Source organism: Anomaloglossus baeobatrachus, chromosome 12 (assembly GCF_048569485.1).
Source record: "Anomaloglossus baeobatrachus isolate aAnoBae1 chromosome 12, aAnoBae1.hap1, whole genome shotgun sequence".
Taxonomy (NCBI): Eukaryota; Metazoa; Chordata; class Amphibia; order Anura; family Aromobatidae; genus Anomaloglossus; species Anomaloglossus baeobatrachus.
This window is the reverse complement of record NC_134364.1, coordinates 11,405,188-11,430,687: the sequence shown is the minus strand read 5'-3', so window position 1 is coordinate 11,430,687 and position 25,500 is coordinate 11,405,188. Positions and strand designations below refer to the sequence as shown.

At 48.3% G+C, this 25,500-nt stretch overlaps 1 protein-coding gene across 4 annotated transcripts in view; it reads right to left on the bottom strand.

Moving 5' to 3' along the window:
• DGLUCY (D-glutamate cyclase) overlaps window positions 1-25,500 on the bottom strand; it is a 102,403-nt gene that overhangs the window by 57,645 nt on the left and 19,258 nt on the right. For 3 of the 4 annotated variants that reach the window (XM_075329858.1, XM_075329856.1, XM_075329857.1), the window contains exons 3-9: window positions 21,920-22,073; window positions 21,616-21,814; window positions 17,170-17,320; window positions 16,854-16,976; window positions 16,362-16,559; window positions 13,995-14,255; window positions 348-447 (exon numbers count right to left, since the gene is read on the bottom strand). In XM_075329858.1, coding sequence (XP_075185973.1) covers window positions 348-447; window positions 13,995-14,255; window positions 16,362-16,559; window positions 16,854-16,976; window positions 17,170-17,320; window positions 21,616-21,814; window positions 21,920-22,073 — 1,186 coding nt within the window. Of the gene's footprint in view, window positions 1-347; window positions 448-13,994; window positions 14,256-16,361; window positions 16,560-16,853; window positions 16,977-17,169; window positions 17,321-21,615; window positions 21,815-21,919; window positions 22,074-25,500 lie in introns of those variants that run through there. The other variant, XM_075329859.1, reaches the window with a different exon arrangement.

The following is a 25,500-nucleotide window of genomic DNA, read 5'->3' as shown; positions in this document are numbered from 1 at the left end:
AGCCAAGAGGATTGTGTATAAAATGAAGGTCTTCTCATACTGAAAGATATAGAGGATGGAGAGATATGGGGCCTGAAAGGCAAAAGTGCAAAACATTGTTACCTTTTTGCTCGTCACTGTAGCATGCTGGGATTAGTAGGTCTTAGACATAAAAGATGGAGATTGATTTTCCTTTAACAAAAATAAATAAATAAGAAATCACAGACTCACTGGATGATAAATTATGGTCCTGTTTAGTCCTACAGAACCCGTGTTGTGTGAGTGCAGGCGGGTTTATTTATATGACAATATAAGGGGTCAATCTGCCCTCATTCAGGCCCATAGGCCGATGTTGACCCTTCTCTCACCTGGGTGCAGCGGGGTCTCCATCCTCACACAGAAATTTCAGAGCACAATCTGGGGTTTCTCCCGTGTAAGATAGCACCGGCACGGACGTCTTCAGGACTCCTGGTGAATACAAAGTGATGAATAAGTTAATTTGTCATTTTCCTCCTTAGACACCCACCACCTATAGCACAGGGTGGAGGCGTTGGCTGTTCACACATCTCGGATTTTTTTGCAGAGCAGGCGGTCCGTGCAGATCGTGGAGACATCTGCGTGTTGGATTAAACTCAGCATCGATAGTCTATGGGTCTGTGTGATGCTGGAATATGGGGGGTTGTGTATCATTTTGTGTAGGTTTGTATTTTAGGGTTGGTAGATAGGTAATGTTAAAATATAACCTTTAATATAATGATTAAAAACAGGGGATGTGAGAAACAAAACATATAAAACATGTAAAACCCTTAAAAAAGGGTCAGAAAACCAATGTCAGTGCAGATAGTGAAATCCACTAACTATGAAAAAATGGATGCCTCTGTATGAATTTGGGTTAATGTAATGAACAATTGCTTTTGCTATATTGTTAGGTTTGTATTTTAGGCATACTGCTCTGTCCATTCTATGTATTATTTGTCCTGTCTGTAGGGTTATAACCCCCTGCAGTGCTTCTGTCTGTAGGTCTGAAGGAGGGGGCCTGGAATCCACCCAAACTATCTGGTTACCTGGGGATTATTCGGTCTGGCTGAGAAACTTCAAGAGACAAGGAGGAATATTGATCCTCTGGGGGATAAGCTGCAGCTACAGGCAGCACCCCAGAGAGCCATTGAGAAACTCCGATTTCCCTGGAAAAGGATTGCTGGAGGATTGTGACTCATCCCCGGGACATTTATCCCATTACTGGACTACTTTACCCTCCGTGTGGTGGATTATTTGATGGACATTCTGAATTGCATGGAATCATCTCTTGCTCTGTTGATTGTGTGATATCGGAGAAGGACCCCATGACAGTCTGCTAATGGACAGATAAATAGGAGAAGGTGGGGAAAAAGAGAATTTTGTTTACTTACCGTAAATTCTTTTTCTTATAGTTCCGTATTGGGAGACCCAGACCATGGGTGTTTAGCTTCTGCCTCCGGAGGACACACAAAGTACTACACTTAAAAGTGTAGCTCCTCCCTCTGAGCTTATACACCCCCTGGAGAACCAGATCTAGCCAGTTTAGTGCAAAAGCTGAAGGAGAATAGCCACCCACAAGTAAAAACAGAGCAAGAACTGGAACAACCGGAGACTCTGTCCACGACAACAGCCGGTGATAACACGCGGAACAAGAAATTGCCAACAGGCAACAGGGAGGGAGCTGGGTCTCCCAATACGGAACTATAAGAAAAAGAATTTACGGTAAGTAAACAAAATTCTCTTTTTCTTTATCGTTCCTATGGGAGACCCAGACAATGGGACATCTCAAAGCAGTCCAGAGGTGGGAAATAAACCGAACAAAGTAAGAAGTAGGCGGAGCCTAACTTCACAAATGGGCGACAGCCGCCTGAAGGATGCGTCTGCCCAAGCTCGCATCTGCCGAAGCATGAGCATGCACTTGGTAGTGCTTTGAAAAGGTATGCAGGCTAGTCCAAGTGGCAGCCTGACAGACTTGCTGAGCCGTAGCCTGGTGCCTGAAAGCCCAAGAGGCACCGACAGCTCTGGTCGAGTGTGCCTTGATCCCCGGCGGGGGAGGCACCTGAGAACACTGGTAGGCATCCGAAATGTTCGACCTAATCCAACGGGCTAAGGTCGGCTTAGAAGCAGAGAGGCCTTTACGCCGACCTGTGGTTAGCACAAAAAGAGAGGTGCACCGCCTAAGAGCAGCGGTGCGCGACACATAGATCCCGAGAGCACGCACCAGATCCAGAGAATGCAACGCTTTTTCAAAGCGATGAACAGGAGCCGGACAAAAGGAAGGTAGGGTAATGTCCTGGTTAAGGTGGAAAGAAGAGACCACCTTAGGAAGAAAGTCCGGAGTAGGACGGAGAACCACCTTGTCTTGATGAAAAACCAAAAAAGGTGACTCCGAAGAGAGCGCAGCCAAATCAGAGACTCTCCTGAGGGAAGTTATGGCCACTAGAAAGACCACTTTCTGTGAAAGACGAAACAAAGAAACCTCCTTAAGAGGCTCAAAGGGGGGTTTCTGCAAAACCGTGAGAACCAAATTGAGGTCCCAGGGATCCAAGGGCCGCCGGTAAGGCGGAATGATGTGAGACGCGCCCTGCATGAAGGTGCGGACCTGAGCCAGCCGGGCGATACGCCGCTGGAACAGCACTGACAGAGCCGAGACTTGTCCCTTGAGAGAGTTGAGGGACAGTCCCAGCTGCAGACCGGACTGTAGAAAGGACAGAAGGGTCGGCAAGGAAAAAGGCCAAGGAGGATGGCCGGAAGAGCGACACCAGGACAGGAAAATTTTCCAAGTCCTGTGATAGATCTTGGCAGAGGAAGACTTACGGGCCCGAGTCATAGTGGAGATGACTTCAGGAGGGATACCAGAAGCCGTCAAGATCCAGGACTCAAGAGCCACGCCGTCAATCTGAGAGCCGCAGAATTCTGGCGGAAAAACGGACCTTGTGAGGGAAGGTCTGGACGGTCCGGAAGATGCCACGGCACCTCTACGGACAGATGGAGCAGGTCTGGGTACCAAGCTCGCCTGGGCCAGTCCGGAGCAATGAGGATGACTCGACGGCCCTCCATTCTGATCTTGCGCAGAACTCTGGGCAAGAGAGCTAGAGGGGGAAACATGTAGGACAGACGAAACTGGGACCAGTCTTGAACCAGAGCGTCCACGGCGAATGCCTGAGGATCGTGGGAGCGAGCCACGTAAACCGGAACCTTGTTGTTGTGACGGGATGCCATTAGGTCCACGTCCGGAGTGCCCCACTTGCGACAGATTAACTGAAACACTGCCGGGTGCAGGGACCACTCGCCACTGTCCACGGTTTGACGGCTGAGATAATCTGCCTCCCAGTTTTTCCACGCCTGGGATGTGGACTGCGGATATGGTGGACTTGGAGTCCTCCGCCCATTGAAGGATGCAGTGTACCTCCAACATTGCCAGGCGGCTGCGTGTCCCGCCTTGGTGATTGATGTAGGCAACCGCTGTCGCGTTGTCTGACTGGACTCGGATGTGCTTGCCCGCCAATAGGTGGTGAAAAGCTAGGAGAGCCAGAAGCACGGCTCTGGTTTCCAGCACATTGATCGAGAGGGCTGACTCGGACGGAGTCCAAGTGCCCTGCGCTCGGTGGTGGAGACATACCGCTCCCCAGCCGGATAGACTGGCATCCGTGGTGAGGATCACCCAGGACGGGGCCAGGAAGGAGCGCCCCTGAGACAGAGAGAGGGGCCGAAGCCACCACTGAAGAGAGCTCCTGGTCTGTGGCGACAGAGCCACTAACCTGTGCAAGGAGGAAGGCCGCTTGTCCCAACAGCGGAGAATGTCCAGCTGCAGAGGACGCAGATGGACCTGGGCAAAGGGAACAGCCTCCATTGACGCCACCATCTGACCCAGCACCTGCATCAGGTGCCTGATGGAATAACGGCGGGGCTTCAGCAGAGAGCGCACCGCCAGTTGGAGGGACTGCTGTTTGATTAAGGGCAACTTCACAAGTGCCGGCAGAGTCTCGAACTGCATCCCTAGGTACGTGAGCCTCTGGGTCGGAGTCAGAGTGGATTTGGGCAGATTGACAAGCCACCCGAATTGGGCTAGAGTGGCAAGAGTGAGCGAGACACTCCGCTGACAGTCTGCGCTGGATGAAGCCTTGACTAGAAGGTCGTCCAGGTAAGGAATCACTGCCAACCCCTGGAGGTGCAGAACCGCAACCACTGCTGCCATGACCTTGGTGAATACCCGAGGGGCTGTGGCTAACCCGAAGGGGAGAGCCACGAATTGGAAATGTTCCTCTCCGATTGCAAAACGTAGCCAACGCTGGTGTGAAACTGCAATTGGCACATGCAGATAGGCATCTCTGATGTCGATGGATGCCAGGAAATCCCCTTGGGTCATTGAGGCAATGACTGACCGCAGAGACTCCATGCGAAAATGCCGCACCTGAACATGCATGTTGAGAAGCTTGAGATCCAGGATGGGCCAGAAGGAACCGTCCTTTTTGGGGACTAGGAAGAGATTTGAGTAGAAACCTCTGAACCGTTCCCGGGCGGGAACCGGTACAATTACTCCGTTGGCCTGCAAGGATGCCACGGCCTGAGAGAAGGCGGCGGCCTTGGTGCAGGGGGGAGTTGACAGAAAAAATCTGTTTGGCGGGCTGGAAGAGAATTCTATCCTGTAGCCGTGGAAGATGATATCCCGCACCCACAGATCGGAGACGTGTTGAAACCACGTGTCGCCAAAGTGGGAGAGCCTGCCACCGACTAAGGACGTTGCTGGCGCGGACAGATAGTCAAGAGGAGGCTGCCTTGGCGGCAGCACCTCCTGCGGTCTTTTGTGGACACGCTTTTGGGCGCCAGCTGGATTTCTGGTCCTTGGCTGAGCTAGTGGACGAGGCCGAGGGCTTAGAGGACGACCAGTTGGAGGAACGAAAGGAACGAAACCTCGACTGATTCCTGCCCTGGACAGGTTTCCTGGTTTTGGTTTGTGGCATGGAAGTACTCTTCCCGCCAGTAGCTTCCTTGATAATTTCATCCAGCTGTTCACCGAACAGCCGGGACCTAGCAAAAGGGAGTCCAGCAAGGTACTTCTTTGAGGAAGCATCTGCCTTCCACTCTCGAAGCCACAAGATCCTGCGGATAGCGAGGGAATTAGCCGAAGCCACCGCAGTGCGGTGAGAAGCCTCCAGCATGGCAGACATGGCATAGGATGATAAAGCTGAAGCTTGGGAAGTTAAGGTAACCATTTCGGGCATAGATTCCCTGGCGAGGGAATGCATCCCCTCCAGAGAAGCAGAGATGGCTTTGAGAGCCCACTCTGCTGTAAAAGTCGGGGAGAACGAGGCCCCTGCCGCCTCATATACAGATTTGGCCAGAAGGTCAACCTGGCGGTCAGTGGAATCCTTAAGAGAGGTGCCATCAGCCACTGATACAACGGTCCGGGCTGAGAGCCTGGACACCGGGGGGTCTACCTTTGAGGAATGAGCCCACTCCTTGACCACCTCAGGTGGAAAGGGAAAACAGTCATCAGAACCACGCTTTGGGAAGCGTTTGTCGGGACAGGCCCTAGGCTTGGTCACAGCGGCCTGAAAACTGGAGTGGTTAAAGAACACACTCTTTGCCCTCTTAGGCGAGGTAAACTGGTGCTTTTCTGCCAGAGAGGGTTGTTCCTCTGATGCTGGCGGATTGAGATCCAGTACAGAATTAATGGACGCAATCAAATCACTAACATCTGAGTCACTTTCGGACAGATCAATGGGGTACATGGAGTTAACCTCCGAGCCCCCCGTAAAGGCATCCTCCTCGTCCTGCGAGTCAGCTTCTGAAACAGAGCCGCGGGACGAGGAAGGAGAGGGAGCCCTGCGTCTCTTCTTAGAAGGACGTGGTCTGGGACCAGATGATGAATCCTCTGTGAGCTCCGGTCCTGAGGGAGCCCTAGTAGCAGAGGCGCCCTGTGAAGGGGGCTGATGCATGTTCAGCAAGGTCCTGGACAGAAGTCCCATGGAGTCGGCAAAAGACTGGGAGATAGACCTAGATAAGGATTCTACCCAAGCCGGGGGTTCAGCCACAGGAGCCGGAGCAGCCGGAGAGACCACTGGGGGTGAGACTCCAGGCTGAGGCACCGTCAGGTTACAGCAGGCATCACAATGTGGATAGGTGCTCGGTTCAGGCAGTAGGAGCTTACATGCAGTGCATACTGAATACAGCTTTGGAGCCTTGCTCCTCGTGTGAGACATGCTGCTGGAGTGGGGGCTCTGCCAGAATGACCCCCAGAGAGTATATACAGAGGTCCACAACCAGAGGTTGTGGCTTATCAGACCGCTGGAGCGGTGTTGTGTGCCCTCCAGATCCCGAAGCCCGGACCCCCAAGCACCTCAGCAGGGATGCTGCAGACCAGCGCTGATCGCAGGGAAAAACGCTGAGAAAATGGCCGCCGGAGCGAAGAGAGGGGGCGGGACTTACTCTGGGAACGGGATCTGGAGGGCCATAGAGACCTACAGGGGAGGAGACATGTACTCAGAGAGGAGTGTCCCTTCCCTGTGCAGAACGGCCGCTGGGCGGAGCCGCGCTGTCCCTCTGCATGAATGACATGCGAGGGCAGTGAAACCGAAAGCAGGCCTCCGGCGAAGTCGGGGCCTAAATTTGAGCGGTGCGGCCGGCGCGCAGGCACCATCGGCGCGGTTCTCAGGCGACAGCCAGAGAACCCGCCGGAAATGTCCTAAAACACACTCAGCACACTCTCCCCCAACAATAAAGTACAGGGACCCCCAATATATAAACGTCTCAGGTACTTAGCTTGCTGAGACGCAGGGTTCCAAGTCCCTGGGGATGGGTGCTCCGGTCCAGCAGGATCCTGAAGGGCTGCGGATGGAGACCGGTCTCCTGCCAAGCATGGAGAACCGTGCTGGCTCCCACTTCAAGCCAGAGCCCAGGAGGGATGGTGAAGGAGCGCGGCATGTAAGGCTGCAGCCTTAAAATCAACCTTAACAGCACCGCCGACACAGTGGGGTGAGAAGGGACATGCCGGGGGTCCAGACGTGGACCCGCTTTTCTTCAAACTCTTTCCAAAAATCAAAAATCAGATGAGAATGCATGTGTGGATGTATGCCTCCTGAACACAAAGCGATAAACTGGCTAGATCTGGTTCTCCAGGGGGTGTATAGACAGAGGGAGGAGCTACACTTTTAAGTGTAGTACTTTGTGTGTCCTCCAGAGGCAGAAGCTAAACACCCATTGTCTGGGTCTCCCATAGGAACGATAAAGAAACAATTTTTTTTTTCTCATCAAAGAAAAAATGATGAAACTCTGACCAAACTCTGATGAATCTCAATCTACAAAAATGCTAGTGCATGCTCTCATAATCTCCCGCCTCGACTCCTGCAACATCCTCCTATGTGGTCTCCCTGCTAACACACTCGCCCCTCTCCAGTCAATCCTTAATGCTGCTGCCCGACTGATCCACCTCTCGCCTCACTACCACCCCGCTTCTGCTCTCTGCATGTCCCTTCACTGGCTCCCAATCTTCCATCGTATCCAATTCAAACTACTAATACTGACTTACAAAGCCATCCACAAATTGTCTCCTCCATATATCTCTGAACTAATCTCTCGCTACACTCCAAAACGTAATCTCCGTTCCTCCCAAGATCTCCTTCTATCCTCCTCTCTCATTCGCTCCTCATGCAACCGCCTCCAAGACTTCTCCCGAACATCCCCAGTCTTCTGGAACTCACTGCCTCAACACGTCAGATTATCTACTACACTTGCAAACTTCAAACGGAACCTAAAGACTCATCTGTTCAGAAATGCCTATAACCTTGAATGACCTCACTGCCCCACCACCGTGCGGAGCTGCCGCCCCACCTACACCCCACCTACTGTCTCCTCCCCATAATCCTATAGAATGTAAGCCCGCAAGGGCAGGGCCCTCTTCCCTCTGTACTAGTCTGTCTACTGTAACTGGTATATGTATTTTGTATGTAACCCCCTTCTCATGTACAGCACCATGTAATCAATGGTGCTCTATAAATAAATAATAATAATAATAATAATGAAACGCACACTGACCGTCACACTGACGTGCGCTCCAGCTTTTACCTACAGGGACACTTCAATTAAAAGGATCAGAAAACAAATGTTTCACCAGTGGTGAGAACTGACCATGGGAATCTTAGCAGCAGATAATATCTTACAAAGGGCAATTACACAGACGTTTTCCAGGAGTGTGTGCAAGCATCACCTGTACGGGGAAAACGTTTCTCCTTGTGGAGACCTGACAAAGCAATCTAGCTGCCAGTGAGGAGTCTTATAGCTGCAATGCTCCTCCACTCCGCAATGAGGAAAGTTTTCTCCTTAGATCCCATTATAGCTTCCCATACAGCCAGATCAAATCTCATACTTTGCCCAGATGAGGTGCAATCGCCCCAAAACCGTGTCAATTGTCTTGGCTCCTTTTTGGTGTTTTTTTTATATAGTTCTTTGTGGTTTTTCTAACTAATTCAGTGTAGGGACTCGCAAGTGTGAGAATCCTTGACGAACGGATTGCGAGCTTACATATTTTGGCCCAAAATATAAACTAATATCTCACTATTTGAGGTATGGCACATTTTATCCATTTTTGCAGGATGTGTGTGGACCTTTTGAATTCAGATGGTTAAATGGTGAGCCTGTCATGTGTTATGTACTCATAGTGCTAACTGACCCGCCTGGACCTGGTGTTGTGCGTCATTTATAGGCCATTATTCAGACACTGTGCGTCTCGTGTATCCGTGCGAGATGCACCTATATAGTGCTGTTTTGCCCGCCTGACCTGGGTTTCTGGCGTCATTTATAGGTCACAGTTCAGACACTGTGCATTTCACTCATTATATGATGGGCTCCCAGTGCAAGCCTTATTATTGTGCATGTCTTATGCTAAGCAGCCGCCCCTCCCCTCTAGTGTGGAGGTTGAGTGGCTGTGACATCAGCATCTTGCACCTCGGCTGCAGCCATCTTTATGAGGAAGGCTCACCACATTCTGTGTGCGCACATATCATTTGTCTTGGCTCCTTTTTGGTGTTTTTTTGATATAGTTCTTTGTGGTTTTATTACCCTCCGTGTGGTGGATTATTTGATGGACATTCTGAATTGCATGGAATCATCTCTTGCTCTGTTGATTGTGTGATATCGGAGAAGGACCCCGTCACAGTCTGCTAATGGACAGATAAATAGGAGAAGGTGGAGAAACAATATTTTTTTTCTCATCAGAGAAAAACTGATGAAACTCTGACCAAACTCTGATGAAACGCACACTGACGTGCGCTCCAGCTTTTACCTACACGGACACTTCAATTAAAAGGATCAGAAAACAAATGTTTCACCAGTGGTGAGAACTGATCATGGGAATCTTAGCAGCAGATACTATCTTACAAAGGGCAATTACACAGACGTTTTCCAGGAGTGTGTGCAATCATCACCTCTACGGGGAAAACGTTTCTCCTTGTGGAGACCTGACAAAGCAATCTAGCTGCCAGTGAGGAGTCTTATAGCTGCAATGCTGCTCCACTCCGCAAGGAGGAAAGTTTTCTCCTTAGACCCCATTATAGCTTCCCAAACAGCCAGATGAGATCTCATACTTTGCACTGACGAGGGGCAATCGCCCCGAAACTGTGTCTGGAAATTATCTGGCATAAATCCTAAGTCATATGACAAGGCTTGTTGGAGGGTCACTTTTGACTTTTAGGATTGCTACCTTCAATAGGTGGCGCTACAGGTCTTCTACTTCCTCCCTGAAGAGACAATTTGCAATCATCACTACTAACACTCTGCCACTAGGAAGCTCAACACTCGGTAGAAAGTGTTAGCGCCACCTGGTGGACTCTACCGTCTCCTCATAGACCAAGCAGCTCAGTTTTGCTTAGTGTCTGTAGGATTCAGACACGACCAGTATCAGGTCTTCCGTGCTTTTTTTTACATTTTCTTGTAATTTGTCCTGGTGGTGTGGATGTCCTCACCTCATATTTTGCATCCCATGGGAGATGCACCATGCACTCCACAGTAGTGCACCTTCCTGCCGCTGCAATGGGCTGCCGTCATACCCATAATTTGTGCGGGGCCACCTAAGTGTTAACCCTGTAGTAGTTTGAAGACTTTGGATGGGCGAGTATAACTTTCGTTCCCCCTCCCAACAGTTTTTGACCAGTCTCAGTCCCCACTGGGGGTCTCGCTTCCCTTTATTATCTCTTGGCCGCCATCCTTATTTTACAGCCCCTTTGCCTGTTCTTTTTGCACTTTCTTGCCGTTTCTCTGCAGCAATGTTCTGGGCTCCATCACCTTTTAGTGCCATTCCAGGGGGGTCTTCGGCAGTCGCAAATGTTCCCATGCCATCTCCTCACAGACACTCTTACAAGAGGCAAAGGATTTCTTCACACAGATCCTCTTTGTCCTGCCAGGATCACTCCCAGGAGAGAACCACAGAAGATGACGCCAAATCACCCCCTGCCAAGTCCGAACCCCAGGGGGGCACGTCTAACAGACTCTGCATCAGAGCAGGAATCCACGCTGGCCTCGGCCATACAGGACCTTATTCAGGCAGTGAGGGACATTATTCAGGACAAGGAATAGTCCACTACAATTCCCAGAGAAAGAATGGAAACACTCACATAGCAGCCTCCATCCTCTGGAGGTTTGCAGCCCTCTTCCACTGTGCAGAAAAATTGGTTATCGAATGGTCCATATCTCCCTCAATGAACCCCAAGGTAGCTCGACTCTCTAGAATCTAGAGGCTAGATCTACTACCGCACCCATGTTTGATGTGGCCTCAATCACTTGCTGGGTAGGAGTAGATTGACTCTTTCTCTGGCTATTTTGGCAGCAGGCCTCGCCTTACGTTCTGCACAGTGTCTTGGGTCAGGAAGGCCTGTATGGCTTGGACTAAATATCTTCACCAGGGCTCATCTTCCTGGCCCCTCAGGAGGATCTTCTTCTCCTTTCTTCTCATTAGCTACATTCTTCAAAGTTCCTTATCAGGATTGATGTTGGTCAGCAAAGCTGGTGGTCCAAATTACAGCCAATTTAGAGGTTGATCAGTGCCACACTATGCTCATATCATGGCCCACAGTCCCAGTGTCCAAAACGACCCTTATTGGGCTCCAATTACCAGCCGAGAAGCTTTGTACAAAGTGCCTACATTACATTATCAGGGAGGTATCTGGGGACAAAACTGCTCTTTTTCCGCAGTATTGTAGGTGCTATCAGCTATCTAAATGCCCCCAGACATTTTTTCACTTCTTTCCGTAACGCCTCTTCCTCAGGAGATGACGAGGAGTCCACCAGACACTCCATCTCCAGACAACCAACCCTCCTTCATGTCTATACCGTCCCCTGACGAGCCGGCTCCAAAACCACGCAACCTCAGCTGTAGTAACGTCTTCCCCCTCCTGGATAACCTTCTCTGGCGGGAGAATGCCTCCTCTCCTTCACAAAGATCTGGATGGCTCATGTGGAGGACGCCTGGGTCAGAAAGTCTGTATCTCTGGGTTTAAAAACCTAATTCATCTCCTTGACCCCAAACAGGATTTTTTTTCCGTCTCAACTTTGTGCGCTCTCCTTCTTTTGAGCCATCTACACCCTTTATCCAAAAAGTCTTGTCCCCAATACAGGCTCAGAACATTTTGAATCTTAAATAGAAATATACGTCACTCTGCTGTCGAAGGGTATGAAGTTTGAGTAGGGATCCAGTCCATGGCCATAGGAAGAGAAGGACTCGCCACTCAATTTGTTTGTGGGAAATCACGGAAATTTTAATACTAATCTGTTTACAGAAAATCTCTAACGTTTTGGTCCGTCAATCCGGACCTTCGTCAGTATCAGACTGATTACCATGGAGGGAGAGGCAGTAAATGAAGACAGTGCTATGGTAATGCGATCTTGGGCGCGTGTGTGGGACGAATCTTCACATGCCCATCACAGAGACCAAATAGCAATTACTTTGCTTTGCTGTTTGGTCTCTTCCTTACCAGTTCGACTGTTCCCAGAGTCTTCACTAAGTTGCTCGCTCCCTCCATTCTGAAATTTCTGGACATTACACTTGGGTGGGTCTGGATTTTCTACCATCAGTCAAGCATTCCCTTTTTTGAGCTGGAGCATCTTGTGGCAGTAGAGTCCTTATGCTCCCCTTGTTTTTCCATGGTGGATCTGGGCCAAGTAAGGTCTCAGTTTTTTAGATGGTACCATTTCCCCGGTTTCACACTGACTCCATTCTGTCGTTTTGGAACAAGACAATGACTTCTTGGATCATCTTGTGCGTCTTAGTGTTCCAGTTCACAGTGATCTTTTTGGTTGCTTACAGTCCCAGCACGGTTTCCTGCAGCTCCTTCCTTCCTCTTCAATGGCAGCTCTACGTTCCGGTGATTTCAATAGTCTAAATTCCCAGCATGGAAAACTTGGCAAGAGAATTTCTCAGTCGAGAAACTCTGGATCCAGGACAATGGGTTCTCCGCACAGAGATCTTTATTCAGCTCTGATTTCACTGGATCCCCTCCAAAGTAGATGTCTTCAACTGCCGTCTCCATGTTTCTGTCACAAAGTCCTGACCTCTGTCACCAGATCTGGACACAGTCATCTCTGCTCTATCTCTTCCCTCCTCTTCTTCATGGTGTTCTCTAGGAAGTGGAGGACATTCTGGAGATCCTGATGATGCCATGCAAGATCCTTGATGGCCATTCCCTTCTCTTCCTCAAATTCTTTACACAAGGTTCTCTATTCGATCCCACTTTACCTCGACTGTTGCAGCTGAGGTTCTGAGGTTGAAGGCTCTGTCTGACTCTGCTGCCCAGACTATGAGGGCTTATAGGACACAATCTGTCGAGGGTTTACCACTGGACCTGGAGAATCCACTTAGGCTGCTGTGATCAGTGGGATTTCCATCTCAGGGTTTTCTCTACTTCTTGTATATCTTACTTTTTTCAGTACAGCATGATGCATCAAGGGAAAGTTTTCTACAGTTTCCATAGCTTACAGCATACACTGGCCATGCAAGAGAGTGTAAACCTCCAAGGTGACCAAATCCAAGTGGATCGGGTCGTCTTTGGTGGAAGCTTCAAGGTGAAACACAAATCTCTGCCCTTTGGGTCATAACTAATTCCACCGGAAGGGGGAGGTCGGGTCCTCCTGGGCAGTCAGAAATCTGCTTCTGCTGATGCCAGCCCATGTGTACGGTGCTGAAGGTTGCTGTCTGTTTGGTGGTCCGCATTGTCAGCTATGTCCTTTTTTCCTACCCATTGGGACTTCTCTGTAACATCGCAAGATCCTGTGTCCTCAAGTACTATTGACTAGAGAATTGGACTTCTCTACTTATCATAAAATCCCTTTTTTGTTGAATACATTGGGGGGCACAGCTGTCCCCTTATTCCAGCCCGGGGATCAGCTCTCAGTGCCTGGGGCCTATGTGTTTTTTTCTCCTTGGTACAGGACATGTCAGTTCCTGGATGTTTTTTTATATAGTATTTTTGCAGGTTTTTGGGGTTGCTCTTTTGGCCCTAAGCTGAGCTGCCTGGTTTCTGAGGACAGGGTATAACACACCGGGCAGTGTGTGAACACTATTTTTTTATTACATGGGGTCGAGCCTATTAGTGGCAGAGCTCACACCCACGATCCTGTATCCTCAACTTTTTCAAAGGGAAAGGGATTTTATGTTAAGTATAAAAATCAGATTTTTTTCTAAATACATTGAATGGCAGATTTTGCTTCTTAATAGCAGTGGTGACCTCAGTCTATGCTGCAGGATGGTAATATCTATACACTGGGAGATGGAGGGTCCTAATATCTTCAAATACTGCCAAAGAAATATGATTTGGCAGCACTGAGTCTCTTACCAGATATGGGAGCGGAGGACACGGAGGAGGAGGACACTTTTCCTCCTCCTAGAAGCCCCCGGCAGTATGGACCAAGGATGGTGCAACATGGTGCAACTATTCAGAAGCAAAATCTTCGATGTGATGGACGGAGATGTTAAATACAAGAAGCAGACTGGATGACCGTGAATATACCTTGTTCTATAGCATCCGCTACGATTTTCTTATTCATGTCGATAGCGTGCCCATCTGTGACTATCGCAACCGTCTTTCCGAGGGCTTGCAGCATGGCCGCCATAGCAAGGGCCCCGGGAGGACCGTCTGTTTCCTCAGGAGGCACTTGCTGATAATGAGTGGGGAATCCAGTGGTTATGAGGATGGATTTGGCATGAGATAAGGAGAGGCAGCTCTTCAGGAGCTCGTCCTTCATCAGCAGATTCGTAATTCCTCTGTTACCTGCAAAATATTGACATTGTCACCGTTCCAAAACTTTCAATAGTATCCAATAATTTATGGGTTTCAGGGAAGTCGTGTAACTAATATGACAGGACTGGAGTTTTTACACAGCTCCTCTAGACTCCTGATAAGCGATGGCACTGCCGCTTATAGGGGCATACTTACTACTCATGTACTAAAGGCCAAACAACAATCATCATACAATGTAAGGTTCTGCCAATTACTAAAACATCCTGATTTAGTTCTGCCCACACGGCTGAGGGTCTGCTACAATGCAACAGAGTAGGCAACTATCTTTACTAATTCATAGTACCAGCCCAAATCTCCCTTGCTCCAGAATTCTTGTTGATAGCTCTTAGGCCTCGGTTCCACTTGCGAGATGCAAGAGCATCGGAAGTGATATGCTAATGACCCTCTGGTGCGAGCGTCAGCCGAGGGTCATGCGACTGTGATGTGATCTTGCAATCAGATCACAGCTCTGGAGAAGAGGGAGGGAGCATTGTCTCTCCATCTCCACCGCTGTCTGTCTGCATACACCGCAATGCGGTCGGATGACATGCGAGTGCAGTGCGAAGTTTCACACGCTCCCATAGACTTGTATTGGGGTGCGTGAGCCGAGAGTCACTGCCAAACGCAGCATGCTACTGTTGAGATGAGACTACAATGGGTCTCTTAAGGTCTGACTGCCGTGTTCAAAATATAATGTCATGTGTGCACACGAGACTAAAATAACAGACTACGAGTCAGTTATAACTATCTCCATGACAGCGCCAGAGCTTCAACTGTTCTTTATTTCCAAACCGAAGCTTTTATAATAAGGGTGTAGATAAAAATTATAGTCCAATCAAGTATCGCTGGCTGGACTCAGGACATATAGGAATTTGCATAGTCTCTGCTGGATTGGTCAGTCCAAACTTTAGGAATTCCTTTGTTCTTTAACTTCTTTGGGCGTTGGACAAGATTCAGCAGCCATCTTTGTTACATGTGCTGGTATACTGTATTAGGGAAAATCACTAAATATGCAATAAATATATATGTTATAAACAACATATACATGGCTTAAAAAAAAAAAAAAAAATTTTTTTCACTAGCCGTTTATGTGTTATTAGGGCACCTCTCGGCTTTACGACTATAAGTATTTATTACACACAACGCTTCAGCCTCCTCTTTATTGCCTTACGACTATTCTGGTGGATACTATCTCCTTATACTTCTTTACTTACTCTATCTACCTGTTCTTTGGTTATGTACTTTGACCTTTGACTATATACTCCTTGTGGAGGGGTATTTGGGCCAATTTTCCACCTTGGGGTGCTGGGGTCCATTTTTTGGACTCATACACTCCACTGATACACCTCCCCCCAGGGCTCTGTTACGGCAGCGGATAGGACTTCATAAATTTTTCCATTTTGTGTTCTACTCATACCTGCATCCCTCATGCCCAGTTTTCCTCATTTTTCTTATACCTTCCGTTTTTGTACTATTTATTCTCATGATCAATTAATTTTTGTATCTTCATATATTTATGTGAATAAAATTTAATACTTTTTGCATACAATTTGGTGCCATTTCCTTCCTTCCTCCTTGTTCAAAATATATATGTTAGTAAGAAACAAAAACATTCATAAATATGTGTGTTAGATTACATTAACTAAGCTACATACCTAAGTCTATGAAATGGCTGTGCTAAGAAGTATTTTTGGTTACTCAATTCTTATCCTCAACACTACGATTTATTTTTCAGGTCAATATGGCCACTGTCCCATAGTTTTTCACTGGTGCGAGTGCAGTCCGATGTTTTATCAGATTGTACTCGTCCGTGTAAAACACATGTGGAACCGAGGCTTTAGGCTGAGTTCTGACGAGGGTATGTTTAATTTGTGTATACGGAACCGGTACGGACCAATGTAGGTCAGTGGCTCAATTCAGACCAAAGTTTTTCCATGCAAAAATAAAAATAATTTAACATGCATTAGTCAAGTCTACTGAACCAAACGTGTGGCAAAAAGTTTTTGCGATAAGCCACCGGATGTGTAATCAGGACTTGGATTATAGTGCGTTTTCATCTTCCAGATTATCTCAGGTCCATTTATTACTTATAATTACCTGGGTCGATGCCAACAATTTCTTCCAACAATCTGATTTTTTCGGCTGTTCGCCGTGAGACAAGGCTGTAATGTATAGGATCGGAGGAGATTTGCTCAACTACGGGCCCCTCCGTGGTGCAAGGATCTGGGGCGTCTTCATTTTTCACATCAGTAATAAACATACATCCCGGAGAGTGGGTGAAAGCCAGGGGGGATTCTGCAAGGACAAGCACAAGATGACATATTAATCCCTGTCCATTCTTACAAACGCGGCAGGAGAGTCATCTGCAATCTGTACAGGGGGAGCGCCAAGGACGGTCATCTGCACATAAAACATGTCAGGCCGCCTGTGATGAGGGATATGGAAAAAGAAATATGGTGAACTGACCGCCATAGCTTACTGAATTTAATTTCCTTCCATTAATTCAACTTAAGACCCCCACTTAATGGAGACTTTAATTAATACCTCAGTCAATTGAGTCGGACAGATTTATATTTTGTCGATACTTACTGCAACTAATGACAGCTTCAACGCCGGTGACGCCACACGCCCAGAACACCGGGACATCACCGGGGTGCATCTGAACCGCATCGCCGTAATCAGTTTTCTGCAGATCTTTAATCCCAAGATAATCTGCACAATGAAGGAATAAGGGAAAATGGACAAAATAATACATAATCCACGTCATTACTGGGGTGTACAGCAATTAATAGAGTCTAGAAATAAAGGGGTATGCTAACAGAAGGATTGGGGGTCCTGAACGCTGGAGAGGGGGGTGCACTGGACCCCCATTATCCCAGCTGCTGGGCAGGTGGAGAATACCGACCTGAGGAGCCAATGTGGACCGGAGCTCCGTGGTATTTCTTCATGGGGTGTGTGGCAGTCACGGCGGCCTCCAGCTTGTCTTGAGGAATAGGCCTCATGGTCACCACAAGATTACAGGAAAACCTGCCGATTCCATGACACGGGACCGCTGTCTGGGGGGAAAGGAAACCGCATTATAGGGGGCAGACATGAGGACTGTGAATGCAGTTTTGGGTGTGATTGCAACAAAACACAGTGTAAAAGCACAAAAATGTAAGGATAAGTGTTTGCAAAGTTAATAACTTAGGAATATAACAGAGAGTAATAGAGCTGGGTGTCAAGCCGCGCCAATGACCAACAGATCATGAAGGTTGGATATTAATGTTGCTTTATTTTATCACAGTTCAACGCGTTTCGGGAGACTCTGCTCCCTTCCTCAGGACAGACTGGCAAAGAACATCAAATCAGGTAATCAATAACTTAGGAATAAAAGTTATTCCTCTAACCCACAAAGAAGAAATATGCAAGTGGGTCTGTAAATCTATAAGATACAGAGGGAGCAAGAAAGTGTGAATGTGACCGAACAAGACATTAACTGAGCGATTCCTGATGATGGACCGCAAAGATGAAATGTGGTTATAACATCAGTCTGGCTGAGAACTAACACATATATCCTACAACCAAAATTATACACAATTTACCAATAATAACAATTACTTCTTAGAAGGAAGAAAACGGACCCCACTTTTTTTTTTTTTGCATATTTTTTCAAAAGAGCTTTGTAAATGAGACCTTATGCCAGGGGTGGGGAACCTCCGTCCCACAGGCTGTATGCGACCCGCGATGACCTTTTCTGCACCCCCGGGCAGATTCAGGGGCCGCAGTGCTCAGGCGGTAGCCGCGTCTTGCTGGCAGCTGGCCCTTTAAACCCTGTGAGGATGTGTATGCAGAGTAAGCGCACAATGCGCTCTCATCCCACAGAAGAGAAGCGGCTGCCCCAGCATAACACAGGTTTGTTTGTGCTCCCATGCCTGTCTGAGACCCTCCAGTGTCTCCACGGCTGCATGTGCCCGTGCGGCCTTCCCACAGCTGCCTGTGCACCTCCGTCTACCCACGGCACGCTATGCCCCTACGGCCTCCCCACGGTTACCTGTGCCCTCCTCACAGCTGCCTGTGCCCCTGCGTCCTCCCCACTGCAGACTGTGCCCCTGCGGTGTCCCCAGGGATGTCTGTGCCCCCCTGATATATAGATACGCCGATATGTCTGTACCTTCAGCCCTCCCCAGTGATGTATAGTTCACCCAGCCATCCCCAGTGATGTATATTCCTCTCAGCCCTCCCCAGTGATGTATATTCCTCTCAGCCCTCCTCAGTGATGTATATTCCTCTCAGCCCTCCCCAGTGATGTATATTCCTCCCAGCCCTCCCCAGTGATGTATGTTCCTCTCAGCTCTCCCCAGTGATGTATAGTCCTCTCAGCTCTCCTCAGTGATGTATAGTCATCTCAGCCCTCCCCAGTGATGTATATTCCTCCCAGCCCTCTCCAGTGATGTATGTTCCTCTCAGCTCTCCCCAGTGATGTATAGTCCTCTCAGCTCTCCTCAGTGATGTATAGTCATCTCAGCCCTCCCCAGTGATGTATAGTCCTCTCAGCCCTCTCCAGTGATGTATGTTCCTCTCAGCTCTCCCCAGTGATGTATAGTCCTCTCAGCTCTCCTCAGTGATGTATAGTCATCTCAGCCCTCCCCAGTGATGTATATTCCTCCCAGCCCTCTCCAGTGATGTATGTTCCTCTCAGCCCTCCCCAGTGATGTATAGTCCTCTCAGCTCTCCTCAGTGATGTATAGTCATCTCAGCCCTCCCCAGTGATGTATATTCCTCCCAGCCCTCTCCAGTGATGTATGTTCCTCTCAGCTCTCCCCAGTGATGTATATTCCTCCCAGCTCTCCCCAGTGATGTATATTCCTCTCAGCCCTCCTCAGTGATGTATATTCCTCTCAGCCCTCCCCAGTGATGTATAGTCATCTCAGCCCTCCCCAGTGATGTATATTCCTCCCAGCCCTCTCCAGTGATGTATGTTCCTCTCAGCTCTCCCCAGTGATGTACAGTCCTCCCAGCTCTCCCCAGTGATGTATATTCCTCTCAGCCCTCCTCAGTGATGTATATTCCTCTCAGCCCTCCCCAGTGATGTATAGTCATCTCAGCCCTCCCCAGTGATGTATATTCCTCCCAGCCCTCTCCAGTGATGTATATTCCTCTCAGCTCTCTCCAGTGATGTATATTCCTCTCAGCCCTCCCCAGTGATGTATATTCCTCCCAGCCCTCCCCAGTGATGTATATTCCTCCCAGCTCTCCCCAGTGATGTATATTCCTCTCAGCCCTCCCCAGTGATGTATAGTCCTCTCAGCTCTCCCCAGTGATGTATAGTCCTCTCAGCCCTCCTCAGTGATGTATAGTCCTCTCAGCTCTCCCCAGTGATGTATAGTCCTCTCAGCTCTCTCCAGTGATGTATATTCCTCTCAGCCCTCCCCAGTGATGTATAGTCCTCTCAGCTCTCTCCAGTGATGTATATTCCTCTCAGCCCTCCCCAGTGATGTATATTCCTCCCAGCCCTCCCCAGTGATGAATAGTCCTCCCAGCCCTCCCCAGTGATGTATAGTCCTCTCAGCTCTCCCCAGTGATGTATAGTCCTCTCAGCCCTCCTCAGTGATGTATATTCCTCTCAGCCCTCCCCAGTGATGTATATTCCTCTCAGCCCTCCCCAGTGATGTATAGTCCTCTCAGCTCTCCCCAGTGATGTATATTCCTCTCAGCCCTCCCCAGTGATGTATAGTCCTCTCAGCTCTCCCCAGTGATGTATATTCCTCTCAGCCCTCCCCAGTGATGTATATTCCTCTCAGCCCTCCCCAGTGATGTATATTCCTCCCAGCCCTCCCCAGTGATGTATATTCCTCTCAGCCCTCCCCAGTGATGTATAGTCCTCTCAGCTCTCCCCAGTGATGTATAGTCCTCTCAGCCCTCCTCAGTGATGTATATTCCTCTTAGCCCTCCCCAGTGATGTATAGTCCTCTCAGCTCTCCCCAGTGATGTATAGTCCTCTCAGCCCTCCCCAGTGATGTATATTCCTCCCAGCTCTCCCCAGTGATGTATATTCCTCTCAGCCCTCCCCAGTGATGTATAGTCCTCTCAGCTCTCCCCAGTGATGTATATTCCTCTCAGCCCTCCTCAGTGATGTATATTCCTCTCAGCTCTCCCCAGTGATGTATATTCCTCCCAGCCCTCCCCAGTGATGTATATTCCTCCCAGCCCTCCCCAGTGATGTATATTCCTCCCAGCCCTCCCCAGTGATGTATATTCCTCTCAGCCCTCCCCAGTGATGTATAGTCCTCTCAGCTCTCCCCAGTGATGTATATTCCTCTCAGCCCTCCCCAGTGATGTATATTCCTCCCAGCCCTCCCCAGTGATGTATATTCCTCTCAGCCCTCCCCAGTGATGTATAGTCCTCTCAGCTCTCCCCAGTGATGTATAGTCCTCTCAGCCCTCCCCAGTGATGTATATTCCTCCCAGCCCTCCCCAGTGATGTATAGTCCTCCCAGCCCTCCCCAGTGATGTATATTCCTCCCAGCCCTCCCCAGTGATGTATAGTCCTCCCAGCCCTCCCCAGTGATGTATATTCCTCCCAGCCCTCCCCAGTGATGTATATTCCTCCCAGCCCTCCTCAGTGATGTATATTCCTCTCAGCTCTCCCCAGTGATGTATAGTCCTCTCAGCCCTCCCCAGTGATGTATATTCCTCTCAGCTCTCCCCAGTGATGTATATTCCTCTCAGCCCTCCCCAGTGATGTATAGTCCTCTCAGCTCTCCCCAGTGATGTATAGTCCTCCCAGCCCTCCCCAGTGATGTATATTCCTCCCAGCCCTCCCCAGTGATGTATAGTCCTCTCAGCTCTCCCCAGTGATGTATAGTCCTCTCAGCCCTCCCCAGTGATGTATAGTCCTCTCAGCCCTCCCCAGTGATGTATATTCCTCCCAGCCCTCCTCAGTGATGTATATTCCTCCCAGCCCTCCCCAGTGATGTATATTCCTCCCAGCCCTCCCCAGTGATGTATAGTCCTCCCAGCCCTGCCCAGTGATGTATATGCCCACAGCCCAGCCCTTTCTTTGCTGTATATGCCCACAGCCCTTCCTGTGATGTATATGTCCTCAGCGTCTCCTTTGTGATATATATACAGCAGTCCCAGCTGACACAAACCTGGAAAAGCAGTTGTAAGAAGCAACAAGATCAATATTGCCTAATATCACGGCTGCATTTCCAGCCGCCACAGTGAGTTAATTGTTTGACCAATAAAACAGGGATATTTTCACTCATTTACGTTTGGCTGCTGACAAGGAGACGATAATGTGAATAAGCCCTAGGACACAAGGTGGCCTCACACAGGGAGGCGTCCGAATATTGAATCCACCCCTTACCTTGTACATGCTGACATTCTGCCCCTGCTCCACATTCCTCACAGGGACCCCCAGTTTCTGCACCGCATCTTCAAAGGAAAAGCTGCAGCCCAGGTAGAAAGTCACCATATCCTTCATCTGCTCGGAGTAACTCTCCAGACTGGCGAGGCTCTCGGTGTAGACGCCATGTTCATATTTCCGATACAGAAGGCAGTCTGTCCTGGAGCACAGAGAAGCTACAGATAAGTAAGTCTTCAGGTGCACCGTCCCTTTAACGCCAAACGGACATTGTTATTGTACACATAAGAGACATGATCTTCCTTACCGTATATCTGCGTCACTGCTCAGTGGTGGACATTTCCACTCTCCAGGCTTGCTGCGGTATAACAGAGGTAGGGGGCCGCTATTGGCTTTGCAAAATTTCTCAAAATCTTCCGCTAGAGACTTGTGCAGGATCACCACGTTGGCCTGGTTGTACCCTGAAACATTCACAATAAAGACAAGTCAAGCGCAGCGCCTGGAGGAGACGTGGGATCCGTACGTCAGGGTGTCTGAACATATTCCCTGGATGGTGAGACGTGGGATCCGTACGTCAGGGTGTCTGAACATATTCCCTGGATGGTGAGACGTGGGATCCGTACGTCAGGGTGTCTGAACATATTCCCTGGATGGTGGTGAATACAAATGCAGCATTATATCGGAAAAAAATTACAAAAATCACTGATACATAGGAAATTAAGGAGTCACGCCATTATAGTCATGTGCGATCTAATGCAACAACTGCAGCAAATTACTAGATAAGCATAAATAAATAGAGATGTAGTCCTGCACCACTGGGTTTTATCTTGCGGGGGTCACACAGTCGGGTGGAATGTAGCTTGGGCACCAAACATTCACGGTTGGGGAGTGCTCGTCCTTCGGAAATTGAGACGTCCAGAGAGTGTTCATATAAGATAAAGAAGGGGACCGCACAATCCTCAAAGCCAGTGATACGTCTTTATTTCACACGGTGTAGCATAAAAGGCAGGGAAGGAGCTGGGTGCATGCTCCTCGCAGGGACGACGGCCGTTTCGCGTAAGTGTACGCTTCGACTGGTCCAACAGGAGAAGGTGGAGGTGGACCAGTCGAAGCGTACACTTATGCGAAACGGCCGTCGTCCCTGCGAGGAGCCTGCACCCAGATCCTTCCCTGCCTTTTATGCTACACCATGTGAAATACAGAAGTATCACTGGCTTTGAGGATTGTGTGGTTCCCTTCTTTATCTTATATGAACAAATTACTAGATAAGGCTGCGTTCACACCTCAGGTCAGGATCAGGGATCAGGGATTCTGCTTGTCTGATCCAAACCGAATGGAATTTACGTCCTAAATGCATCCCTTGCATTACTGATAAAGTGGAAGCAGAGGGGCCCGAATAGCTGTTATGGGGTTTGATTAAACCTGTCCGAACCCACGGTTATCAGCTGGGACTGTCTAATGTATATGGGGCCTCCACATTTTCCCTCTCCCCCAACATCATCTGTCAGTGCAAAGGGGGTCGAGTGGTGCGAATTTTAACACCTCGCCCTTTTGATCTTTAGATGAGGTCACACCTGTAGGTCAATGGCTCCTAACGTCCCTCCTTTGAAAACACATAACAAAGAAGTGTGAATGCGGCCAAAAACACAGAAGAGGTTCACAGGCTTCCCCTCCTGGTCCTGGCTTACAATTACTGACCTAGTGTATATAAATCCCACACATCCCTGGAGCACAAGTGTGGATATGTGCAGGGCCGTACGCAGCACATACAGTGCACAATGTATCCAGAGTCACAGCATCACCAGGGCATAAGACCAGCATTCTGCACAGTGCAAAGCAAAGAACTGGACGATAAGAGGGATCTGTCTCCATCAGTGATCGGCACCACCTAGTGGTAAATGTGGATCACTGCATTTTTGAAAATGTATAAAACTTTAAAGGGAATCTATCTCCTCCAACATGCTAACTAAACCACTTCTACGGGTTTGTAGGAAACTCAGCTGCTACAAAAATCAGCAGTTTAGACTTTACTGGTTTTGGTTGCTAGAGAAAAAATATTTTTTAGGTTAGGTGAATTCTTACCATGGCCAAGGACTCAGTGCATCGTTATGTCCCTAATGCACATCCTGAGCCCTCACATATCCTGACTGACCACTGCAGTATAATAACGATCAATCAAGATGTGGCCGATCTAGAATAGGAAGCTGGACGGTGGGGAAGGGATCAATGAGCCATAGGGCTCGCTGAGGGTGCAATAAAACACATCATTTGTTTACAAAATATTTTTTCCCTGGCAGATATATATATATATTAGATTTATACTACAGGAATGATTTTTATAGGGGCTTCGTACCCTATATACCTGTATAAGTGGTGACAGAAACCCTGTAAAGCTAACCTGTTAGTTGATTTATATTAGCCAGACAGCATGGATCAGATACTGGAAGCGTGTTAAGTTAGGCTATGTGCGCACGCTGCGTTTGTTTTAACGCTACGTTTTTGTGTGTTTTTTGCTGCAAAAAATGCACAAAAACGCACCCGCAGCAAAAACGTTTAACTGCGTTTTTAGCAGCATTTTGCTGCGTTTTTGTTTACTGTGTTTTTCCAATGCATTGCATGGGTGGAAAAACGCAGAAAAACGCAAAAAAGAATTGAAATGACCATTTTTTTTAGCTCAAAAACGCAGCCAAACAAAACCGCACTGTGCGGACAACAAAAAAAGAAATCTCATAGACTTTGCTGGGGAAGCAAAGTCATGCAGTTTTGGAGCCCAAAAACGCACAAAAATGCACTGCAAAAACGCGGTAAAAAATGCAGCGTGTGCACATAGCCTACTGGTGATTGACAGGTCTGTTGCAACGAGAGAGACCTGTCAATCATCCAGAGCGGTGCTGGGAAAAGCCGGATCTCTAAACTATCTTTTCTGTGAAACATCAGAGCATTTCAGCTACACATGTACCTGACGGCAATCATGGTCTGATTCCTGCGGTCTGTGGGTTGGGTCTCTCTCTCTCTCTTTGTCTGTCTGTCTCTCTCCATGTCTGTCTCTTTCTCCATCTGTCTATCTCTGTCACTTTCCCTGTCTGTCTCTTTCCCTCGCTTTCCCTGTCTGTCTCTTTCCCTGTCAGTCTCTTTCCCTGTGTCTGTCTCTTTGTTTGTCTCTTTACTTGTCTTTGTCTGTCTCTTACCCTGTCTGTCTCTTTCTTTCCCTGTCTGTTTCCCTGTGTCTGTCTCTTTGTCTGTGTCTGTCTCTTTGCCTGTCTGTGTCTGTCTCTTAACCTGTCTCTCTCTTTCCCTGTCTTTCCCTGTCTGTCTCTTTCCCTGTCAGTCTGTCTCTTTGTGTCTGTCTCTTACCCTGTCTATGTCTGTCTCTTACCCTGTCTGTGTCTGCCTCTTTCCCTGTCTGTGTCTGTGTCTCTTTCCCTGGCTGCATTGTGACACGCCAACATTCCATATAAGGGCGTGGCTGCGCATTCTTCTGAAGTTCTGGCTGCACTGTGGCTCACAGCTCCATTCGCTTTAATGGAGGCAGCTTTTTTGGCGAATAACTGTAAAGCGCGGGGTTCAAATTTCCCCTCGAAACATAGCCTATGATGCTCTCGGGGTCCAGACGTGTGAGTGTGCAAAACTTTGTGGCTGTAGCTGCGACGGTGCAGTTGCCAATCCCGGACATACACATACACATACACACACACATTCAGCTTTTTATATATATATATATATATATATATATATATATATATATATATATATATATATATATATATATATATATATATATATATATATATATATAATATATATATATATATATATATATATATATATATATATATATATATAAGCCTCACTTCACACGTTGCTTTTTTGTGTCTGTATTCACACGTT